The sequence below is a fragment of the Drosophila persimilis genome, unplaced genomic scaffold, assembly GCF_003286085.1.
Source record: "Drosophila persimilis strain 14011-0111.01,24,50 unplaced genomic scaffold, DperRS2 tig00000000-arrow-pilon, whole genome shotgun sequence".
NCBI classification, from domain to species: Eukaryota; Metazoa; Arthropoda; class Insecta; order Diptera; family Drosophilidae; genus Drosophila; species Drosophila persimilis.
Window position 1 is genome coordinate 12,575,230 of NW_020825288.1, and position 9,398 is coordinate 12,584,627.

General features: G+C 46.9%; 4 protein-coding genes across 4 annotated transcripts; 2 read left to right on the plus strand and 2 right to left on the minus strand.

Annotated features, from left to right (window-relative positions):
* The first annotated feature begins 1,826 nt into the window (after positions 1–1,826).
* On the plus strand, positions 1,827–3,448 carry LOC6588445 (vesicular integral-membrane protein VIP36). The gene is made up of 5 exons (XM_002013391.2): positions 1,827–2,009; positions 2,090–2,205; positions 2,276–2,473; positions 2,536–2,865; positions 2,925–3,448. The coding sequence occupies exons 1-5, from the start codon at positions 1,883–1,885 to the stop codon at positions 3,129–3,131; spliced, it is 978 nt and encodes a 325-aa protein (XP_002013427.1). The 5' UTR covers positions 1,827–1,882; the 3' UTR covers positions 3,132–3,448.
* On the minus strand, positions 3,359–7,016 carry LOC6588400 (adenomatous polyposis coli protein). Its single transcript, XM_002013393.2, has 4 exons — positions 6,966–7,016; positions 6,242–6,896; positions 3,960–6,185; positions 3,359–3,896 (listed from the first exon to the last, which is right to left on the minus strand). The coding sequence occupies exons 2-4, from the start codon at positions 6,875–6,877 to the stop codon at positions 3,489–3,491; spliced, it is 3,270 nt and encodes a 1,089-aa protein (XP_002013429.2). The 5' UTR covers positions 6,878–6,896; positions 6,966–7,016; the 3' UTR covers positions 3,359–3,488.
* A 293-nt stretch (positions 7,017–7,309) lies between these two features.
* LOC6587272 (28S ribosomal protein S24, mitochondrial) lies at positions 7,310–8,038 on the plus strand. The gene is made up of 3 exons (XM_002013394.2): positions 7,310–7,377; positions 7,443–7,635; positions 7,701–8,038. Exons 1-3 carry the CDS (start codon positions 7,360–7,362, stop codon positions 7,988–7,990), a joined length of 501 nt encoding a protein of 166 aa, XP_002013430.1. The 5' UTR covers positions 7,310–7,359; the 3' UTR covers positions 7,991–8,038.
* Positions 8,036–9,051, minus strand: LOC6588419 (TBC1 domain family member 7). Its single transcript, XM_026988294.1, has 3 exons — positions 8,489–9,051; positions 8,199–8,430; positions 8,036–8,123 (listed from the first exon to the last, which is right to left on the minus strand). The coding sequence occupies exons 1-3, from the start codon at positions 9,049–9,051 to the stop codon at positions 8,040–8,042; spliced, it is 879 nt and encodes a 292-aa protein (XP_026844095.1). The 3' UTR covers positions 8,036–8,039.
* Positions 9,052–9,398: the final 347 nt, after the last annotated feature.

Consider the following 9,398-nt stretch of genomic DNA (forward strand, 5'->3'; position numbering starts at 1 on the left):
ACACATATGTACATGCCGCACCGTTAACTGCTGTTGCCTCTAATTAGCTAATTGTGCCCAAACTGCACTCCAAGTCCAAGTGCATGCCAAAGTTCCTGTCCGATTTGCATTATTCAGTATTTTTTATCCATATATTCTCACGATCCGACCTTGACAGTGCCCCCCAAAGCGCGGCAGCGAGCAACGGAGCAACGCAAACGCATGCCGAGGAAGAAAACTCTTGGAACTGGTTTCTCCTTCTCGTTTTCCATTAGGCGTGCCACGGGCGGCTCGCGAGAGCCCGCGAAGGCGCGAATGTGCGTGTGCAATAGGCCGTTAAACTGCCTCCGCCACAGTTAACGGGCTGTGCACACCCCCTGCCCCTGCGTTGGGCTGGCCATTACTTTGACAAACTGACAGAGTTGTTGGCGTTGATGTTGTATTCCAATCCGATTAATATTCATTCAAACAGGTTGAAAAAACACACAGGGTATGCATATACGCATGATTGTAGTGTCGAAAAACATTTAAGAGGGGGAAATTGTTGATGACAACAATTTGCGTAGGCATTCATCAGCTCAGTAGTTTTAGCTGCACTTCCGTGACATATTTTATAGCATAACCAATTTGTCCCACATATAACAGCCGAGCCTGACATTTTATCTGTTGTATGTATTTGTACATAAATACATATCATACTTGTATACAAATAAACAAATATTATAGGATAATTAAATATGCAATTATAATTAAATAAATTACTGTGTCTCCATTTTGCACCCGACTTATATTGCAAAGAAGTTTGAAAGGTTAAACTTATTTCTGATCATCATACTCAATGTTATATAGAAATGCAATAAAAGCAATTATTTAAATTAAGCCAATCAAGTAGAAAATTTATTCATCAATCGTATAAATTTATGTGGGCATGGCTAAATGTTCTATATAGCGGAGAATATTCGACGGAAGATCAAAATTGAGGAATTCGTCGTATTTTTTGAATCGGTAATGGCCCGGTTGACAACATTTAAATCCTTGTCGTTCACATTCAAAAAATGTATATTTGGCGCGCACCACTCGATAGTATCGATAACCTAACTTGAATCGGGTAAAGACCTCTTTTACCCGGTTGACAACAATGAGACTCATTCCATACTTTTAAATGAAGTACTTAAATTACTGTACTTGGATATCGAATTAGGGTGAATATGCCCAATTATTGGGGCATGGCAAATGTTTCTATCTAGCTAATGATATTCCACAGAAGATCAAAAACGAGGAATATATAAAATAGAACTTGAATTCGTCAGTATATCTACGGTATATTTTTTAAATAAGACGGTATGTTTCGGTATATTTCTGACGGTCGGTTACGATGTTTTCGATGTTTTTATTAGAGATCATTTTAATTGGAGATAATTTCACTTTCAATAGCTCATAACTTTCGTTCAGCAACATGAAAAAAGTCAATTCCCTAGATTATATCTTAAAACAAGTCCTGATTTTTGTTTAGAAACATTAACTGGTCTACGACGATCAGAAATAATTTGACCGGCCTTGCTGAACATTCGCACAGACTCGCAGGACGTGGCCGGGACGCACAGATCATTTCAACCTATATATTTAAAAGAGTGTTTTAACAACGAAAATTAAATAGCTCAACCAAGTGCGTAACTTTCGTGCTTTAGTTGGTTTTTAGTTTTTTCTTTCATAGAGACGTGACAAGCATAAAACTAAACATCGATGTTTCGCCAATCGATGTTTACAAAAACTGAAAAAAACATCGATGAATCATGTTTTTCCACCTCTATCTAGCCGGCGCATCAAAGAATTTTCGCAAGAAAATATTTACTTAAATTTTTGGAATAGTACCCGAAGAAATTAGAGGCCAACGAATGCAGAAATGACCCAGATCATAAACACAAGTTGTCTCCTGGGGCTGTTTGTCGTCTTTCTGGCATCGGATATTTTGTGTAACGAGAATGGAGACTACATGAAGCGGGACCATAGTCTGGTGCGTCCATTTCAAGGTATGTCGTTTAATTGTGATGCGGTTTACGTGTACCTCGAACGTAGCTGCAACTGGATTGATACAATCATTCAATTCAAGGTGTTGGCGTCATCCTACCCCACTGGGACTTCATGGGCAACACAATGGTGACCAGCAACTACATAAGACTGACGCCGGACTTGCAGTCAAAGAGCGGCGCACTTTGGAACTACAATGTAAGTGTTCCTGTGCTGGTGTTATCAAAGTTTTTTGTACGATGGTTTAATCTATCTTGCCCCTCTTAAGCCCATCATGTCACGCAACTGGGAGATACATGTGGGCTTCAAGGTTCACGGAAAAGGCACTGAACTCTTTGGCGATGGCTTTGCAGTTTGGTATACGAAGGAGCGCATGCAGACGGGCCCTGTCTTTGGCAGTAAGGACTACTTCAACGGACTGGCCATCATTTTGGATACCTACAGCAATCACAACGGTCCCCACAATGTACGAAAAACCATACGATTTCCTTGTGTCATGACTAAGCGCTCGACTGTATGTATTTTTAGCACCAACATCCGTACTTGAGTGCAATGGTGAATAACGGCAGCTGGAGCTACGACCACGATCGCGATGGCACGCACACGCAGCTGTCAGGCTGTGAGGTGAGGTTCCGCAATGTGGAATACGAGACACTCATTAGCATACGCTACGAGAACGATATCTTATCCGTATCGACGGATTTGGAGAATCGAAACGAGTGGAAGAGCTGCTTCGTGGTGGCGAACGTAGAGCTGCCTACGGGCTACTACTTGGGCTTGTCGGCAACGACAGGCGACTTGTCCGATAACCACGACATCCACAGCTTTAAGTTTTACGACGTTGATAACGACGTTTCGGTATGTATCCTTGGGGATTAATCAACATAAATCCTTAAACTGTTTGTTCCTTCGCACAGCATGACGAAATTATGCGACGAACCAATATCGTACCAAATGCAAAAAGCTTTGAACCACCCCGTGAGCACAAAGATGACCCCAAGCCGGGCATGTCGAATGCCAAAATATTCTTCATAATTCTGTTCGTTGTGGTTGTTGCGGCTTTGGTGGCCATTTTTGCTATCTCCTACTTCAAGGATCGCAATGCGCGTAAGCGTTTCTATTGAGGGATGATGGATGCCGGCCCGGACGCCTCAAAGCTAGTCGTATCTATCATCAAAGCATCTTGTTACGAGAGTATCGTATCTACGAGACTCAATTGACAAAACCAAGTTTATTTATACCGACTGTATCACGCATACTTATTCCTTAGGTTTTCCCATTTTATCCTCCTCCCGTTTTTCCTTTTTCCTTGAGTGGTTAGAAGAGTATATTACACGTGTTAAAGAGTGCGTTAAATTTAAGTGCAAATTTTTAATCTGAACTATAGGAAAATTGAGACCGTGTTACAGCATAGACAAAAGATAAAAAGCCACCAGAAAAATGTGTGTGTGCGTGTTGCTTCTCAATCAATCTCTCGATTCCTACACTCGATGCTCCTGCTGGCGACTACTGGCAGTGGGATGTGGTCGTCCTCCGGCCAACATGGACTCGATCTGCCTCACCTGATTGCTGACAAATCGATCGCGGGCGCTTCCCTCCTGTCCCAGTCCCTGTCCCTGCGCAGATGAGGGTTCACTCTCGGACTCAAGGGCATCGCTGGATTTGTGCATGCCACTGAGGATGCATTGCTCGAACAGCGACTTGGACTGACCATCATCGTCGTCCAAGGAATCATCCGAGCTATAGTTCAGCTTGCTGCCATCATCCACGGTCTGTCTCCGCTGGCCATTTGTCTTGGACAGAGTGCTGGTACTGGTGTTGGCATGACTGGAACTGGTGCTGGCACTGGCCCCGCTTGGTTGTGGTCGGCAGCTACCTGCCGCTATTGCCTATGAAATGGTGGAGAAGCGTTCAGCAATCCCCATCGTTGATGCAAGCTTTAAATTACTTACCTGACTCAACAGATTGCAGTCGTCATCCGAGTCCATGGAGAGAGAGGACAGCGAGTCGTTTCTCTTCGGCGGCAGACGCGGCTCCACTTCTGCTTGCGAGGCATTGCGTCTGGGCGGCAGCTTGGGTGCCTCTTCGGAGAGGAGCATGGGAAGTTGAGAGACTGGACCTGCTCGAGTGGAGCCTACAGTCAGATGGGATAGTCCAGAAATTACCGAGAAGGTGCATGGGCTGTCCTCCACGTAGTATTTGCTCATCTCGTCGGTAACTGGCAAATAGCTTGGCAGCGAGCTGCCGCCGCAACGCATCTTGGAGATGGCATCCTCTGTGGTTGTGTGCTCTGTGCCCAAAACTGGCACGCGTGGAGGCGGTACTCGCTCCTCGTTGGCATTCAAATCGTTGGGTATGGACAGAATCGACAGATCACTGTTGCTGGGCGCCTTGGAGAGCAGGGCAGGTGTGTCCTCCGTGCAGTAGCTGCGTGGGGCGTCTCCATTTCCATTGATGTCGTTTCCACGCCTTTCACGATTGCCGTTGGCATTTGAATCATCCAGAATGCTCAGGTTGCTGAGGCTGGTGGCACAGGAGAAGACGGCGGGCGTGTGTTCTATGTGGAATCTGTTCAGTTTGTCCTCGAACACATTGCCAGCTTTCCTTGGGGTCGTCGTCGTCGTCTCAATCTGATTCTGTCCGTTCGGGAGATTGGGCATCTTACGGTCGCGTCGCGGCGACTGTGGCATACTCTGGGTGGGGGAATCGGGCAACTCTGAAGGCGATATAACACCGCTCTGCATTCGGCTGTATTCGCTGATGACGGATCCATTATCGTCGCAAGCAATCGTCTCATCACCGCCCACCAGCGAGTCCATCGAACTGCGTCGCGAGAACATCAAGGGTGTCTCCAGCGCCGAGTCGATGTTTTGCGGCGTATTGCTGTGCAGCGCCAGAGCTCCAGGCGGCTGTTGTGGCTTTGTGGGCGTTTTGGGTGCCATTGGGTGAGATTTATCAGTCTTCTCTGTCAGACTGTTGAGGGAATCAAAGCGACTGAAAGTGCCCGGTGTTCCCTCCTCGCAATAGTTGATCGGATGCTCTCCCTGTGTCTCTGTTCCAATTTTCTGCTTCGTTGCGGAAAGTGGAACCCCCTCCGATGTGGAGTCTGATTTGGACAGCGGCAACGCATCGCTAATAATCTCATTTGTCTCTGTTTTCAGCTGTGGCTGTGCGGTGGTGCCTAATGGTATGGATCGTCGCTCTTTGTAGCGTGCACTAAAGTCCGTGGGCTGATCCAAGTCGATCTCGAAAGTCTTGGTGTCCGGCTTATGCTCCATGTACTTCATGGAGTAGTCAATGGGTTGCTCCTCCGTGGGCGTTACAATCTCAAAGGGGTTCTTCGCCCCGCCCTCGGACTTGCTTGAGTATTTTGTGGAATCGGATTTTCCCGAATAAATGGATTCCCGACTGCCGCCGCATTTTCTGGTCAAAAATTCACCCTTGCCAACGCCGACACCGACTGTGGAAGGTCGAACTTTCTTCAGCGATCCCGTGGGATTGGAACTAAGACGCAGTGAGCTATACCGTCGGGGCAGGGTTCCCGCATGTCCTGGATCGTTGTCCAGGGAAAGGGAATCACCGTTGGGTATCAGTTCTAGAGCGGCCCTAAAGTTGACCAGATTCTTCAGAGCCGAGGCACTGCCCTCGGCAATCATGGAATTCTTGGAGGCGATCAGGGCACGTAGCAGCGGAATGGCATTGTGATCGATTAGAAACTGTTGGTCCTCGGGACAGCGGGCCGACAGGTTCCACAGTGTGCCACAAGAGTTGCTTACCACGGTCAGACTCTCTGACTTTAGCTGCTGCAGTAGGATGGACAGGCCGTTGTGCCTTCGTAGAATCTCACGATACGATTCACATACGGCGATGTGACTCGAGACGTTGCGCAAGATACCGCCAGCATTCTCGATGATCTTGAGTGTCTTGCTGGGCCCCTCGTAGCTGAGCATGCTCACTAGAAAGGCTAGTGCTCCGTCAACAGCACAGAACTCCGCCTTGTTGGTGCTGCAGTGAGCCGAGAGATTCCACAGAGCCGACAGCACCGCCTTCAGTGTGTTTTCGCTCTTGTTCTGCATGGCTGCCCGGGCCAGGGCCGTCACCGTGCCCAGCTCATTGAAGATGGTCTTCATATGCTTGTCGGCGCGCCACGACAGATTGCGCAAAACGCCAGCCAGGACCTGCCATATCGAATGTGTTTAAAATGGCTCAGAAAAATTACAAATATGTTTCTTACCTGAAGCAGATCATCGGGAGCCGTGTTTAGCTGGGCAATTACTACCTCCATAAATTGACGCTGGCCGCATAGGTAGGACTTGTTGTGGACGTTTTCATCTCCAAATGTGAGATTTGTCAGAGCCATGAGTCCATAGCTCCTCAACGCATTACACTGCTCGCGTCCCGCTGCCGGCCCGTGGACTGCATGATCGAGATGCACCAGATTCGGAATCGCCTTTAGGGCGCCAAGCTCGCACATGGTCTGGCGATGCTCCTCATCGAAGCTGGCCTTCATCAGCAGTTTCATGGCAGCCAGGGGATGGCGATCCTCGTCATCGGCTATGGCCTCGCCACCGCTCTGCAGTTGAGTGCGCAGAAAGTTGCAATAGTCCAGGATCTGGTCGAGCAGCCGCAGCATCTTAACCTCCCGCTGGCGCTCCTTTTCCTCAGGATTGCTGTGGACGATGTTGTGCAGCGCTTGACTGGCATATTTTCGGGCTGTGGCCAGGCCCTCGTCATTGGCGTGCAAGATCTGCACCAGTATTTGAATGCAATCGGAGCTGCGCAGATCGGTGCAGGTCTCCACATTTCGGGAAAGCTCCAAAAAGTTCCGCGTCAGTTCCAATCGCGTAGCGTCACTCTCGTTTAGCGTCATGGCTTCAAATACCTACTACCTTGATTTTAAAAGGCACTGTGACTGGCGGGCAGAGCATGTGGAATTCTTATTCCAAGAAGATCCTTACTTTATTGTCGCACCTGCAGGTAGAGATCACTGTCACCAGTTGATCCTTAATTTGTATCCTTCCTTTCTAGCCATTTTCTAAGCGCACGATCGAAATAAAGTATCGATACTTTTCACTACGATACGATCAATTTTCATCGGCTGAAAATTTCTTTCGTTGCGCGCCTAATACTGTGTGTTTTAATACAGTAAATTAGGAAAATAAAACGTCAGATTTTACCTCCAATTTGGAATTGATATATATTTAAATAACTTGTCATAGATATTAGAGTATAATTTATGTGTGGTTTTTACTGTAAAATCCAGGACAGAAACATCGCACGCGCATTGACCATCGCTAGCCAGCTGTTACGTCACGCCAAACAGCTGTTGGACGCAGATTCGACCGAAAAATAATGAACTTCCTAAAAAAGGTGAGTTAAACCATAACACAAAATGATTTGTAATGCAATTAAACTCTGTCTTGTCTCTGATGCAGTTGGCGCCACAAATGGCGCTGGCCGAGTCGCAGCTCCACAAATCGGCGGCCCTGCACACCAGTGCCGTGTGTTGTCGCGTGCAGTCGGGCCGCTACCGCATAACCACAAAGCGGAATAGGCCGCTCACCTACGAAATGGCCAATCCACCGCATTTCATTGGACACCGCAAGTCCTGGAACTCGTGGAACACATGTAAGTTCGAGGGCAGTTTATTGTCGATGTTTTATTCACAAAAATGATACCCCACCCTCTTAAAGCGACCCTGAAGGACTCCCAGCGTCCGTCGCAAACGGCCATCGAGGATTTGTTCATAAGGAAGTTCATCACCGGCACTTGGCATGCGCTAGTCTGCTCCGAGATCATTATAAAGCGCCAACACAACACAATACGCGTCGCTTCGATCATCCGCCAGGGCATCAGTCCACGCAAAATGTATTTTCTTATTGGTTACACGGAGGAGCTGCTCTCCTACTGGATGCAATGCCCTGTCACGCTGGAGCTGCAAACGGTGGCCGACAAGAAGGACGTGGTCTTCAAATACATTTAGTTGCTAACGCTCTTTACTCGGGTCCTAAATAAACATTTTGTAGAATTACTTAATGCGTGTAGTCGACTTCGCTATTGTTTATCTGCAGCGATTTGATGGCCTTGTTAACTATGACACCATCGGGATCCTCCACCTGAAAGACAGAAAAGAAAGAAAGAAAGTCCGACGTTTATTACATGCGATTTGGCAGCGGCTGTTACCGCCTTACCGTTTCTATCAGTCTTTTGACCTCTGCAAGGGAGCTTTGCTTGAGAATCAGGTACCTTATGTCCTTGACTAGCTCCACAAAGAGGAACACAACAATTTTGCGCGAGCCCCCGCACACCTTGTCCCAGATCTTGACCAGCACCGTCTCACATATGACGCCGGCAAAGCAGGTGATAAGCCAGTTGTCCAGGAGTACCGAAGTGCTGTCGAATAGACCCAGCTGTTCCAAGCGGCTAAGATGACGAAATCAAAAATGAATGCCACATAGAAGAAACTGTAAAATTCACATACTTGAACAGTGAGAGGTCCTCGCGCTTGAGCAGGATTTGGATCTGCTCCTTTAGTTTGGGGCATTCCTTTTTCAGCTCGCGCGTGTAGTTGTAGAACCCTTTTGCTATCCAATAGGTCTCCACATCGTTGGTGAAAATTTGCAGCAGAGTCCTCACGATTTCAATGAAATGCATGTCATCCGCCTGCATAGTGGCATTCGCATTGCCCCCGTGCCACAATCGATTCGATTCCAGCAGCCACATTGTGTGCATCACCAGCTCCTTCTTTTGGTCCACACACCGCAGCACGGACACAGCCCGCAGCAGATCCTGATACACATCCCGACGTTGATCGCGAACAAAGTCCGTGGATGTCTTGTGAAGCGGTAATATGCCCATGACAAGAGACCAAAGATGGTTTCGGTGGACATTCGGAACAGTGTAGTTCATACAGAATTGCTTCAATTTGTTCAAATTGCGTATGTCATCCTCAAGCAACTTGTTGATCGACTTGTTCTCCTCGACGCTGTTGATCAAGCATTTCTCATAATAACTTGATCGAAAATTGCGCTCGTCGGTGTTCATTGTCCATGGATTTTGTCAACAAACCGAGACGGAGAGGAAGAAGGCTGTGTGCAGTGCTGCCAACTTTTTATCAGAAAAAAGCTGTCTCTAACTTGAAGAAAAAAAAAAGCTGAATAAAAAGCGTAAATAATGGTGTTAACAATTTTGTATTAAAGTGATATTTAATATGTATTTTATATAATTTTCATTAACTCATCCAGCTCTGATTCGCATTCGTACGACATGGTCCATACTGTATATTTAAATATAAGCTAGCAATATCTTTTCACTGACAATAAAACTTTATTCTATTTTTCTTAACTCACACGATTTTTTTGACTGAAAAGGCTGATGAACCGGCCACATGT

Bases quoted from the DNA above. Each gene is read 5' to 3' on its own strand.
- LOC6588445 (XM_002013391.2), top strand. From the start codon at position 1,883: ATGACCCAGATCATAAACACAAGTTGTCTCCTGGGGCTGTTTGTCGTC. The intron at 2,010-2,089 runs GTATGTCGTTTA...ATTCAATTCAAG, and splicing joins TCTGGTGCGTCCATTTCAAG to GTGTTGGCGTCATCCTACCC. The intron at 2,474-2,535 runs GTACGAAAAACC...ATGTATTTTTAG, and splicing joins ATCACAACGGTCCCCACAAT to CACCAACATCCGTACTTGAG.
- LOC6588400 (XM_002013393.2), bottom strand. From the start codon at position 6,877: ATGACGCTAAACGAGAGTGACGCTACGCGATTGGAACTGACGCGGAAC. The intron at 6,186-6,241 runs GTAAGAAACATA...TCGATATGGCAG, and splicing joins CTCCCGATGATCTGCTTCAG to GTCCTGGCTGGCGTTTTGCG. The intron at 3,897-3,959 runs GTAAGTAATTTA...ACCATTTCATAG, and splicing joins ACTGCAATCTGTTGAGTCAG to GCAATAGCGGCAGGTAGCTG.
- LOC6587272 (XM_002013394.2), top strand. The intron at 7,636-7,700 runs GTAAGTTCGAGG...ACCCTCTTAAAG, and splicing joins CTGGAACTCGTGGAACACAT to CGACCCTGAAGGACTCCCAG.
- LOC6588419 (XM_026988294.1), bottom strand. From the start codon at position 9,051: ATGAACACCGACGAGCGCAATTTTCGATCAAGTTATTATGAGAAATGC. The intron at 8,431-8,488 runs GTATGTGAATTT...TCGTCATCTTAG, and splicing joins GAGGACCTCTCACTGTTCAA to CCGCTTGGAACAGCTGGGTC. The intron at 8,124-8,198 runs GTAAGGCGGTAA...TCTGTCTTTCAG, and splicing joins TCAAAAGACTGATAGAAACG to GTGGAGGATCCCGATGGTGT.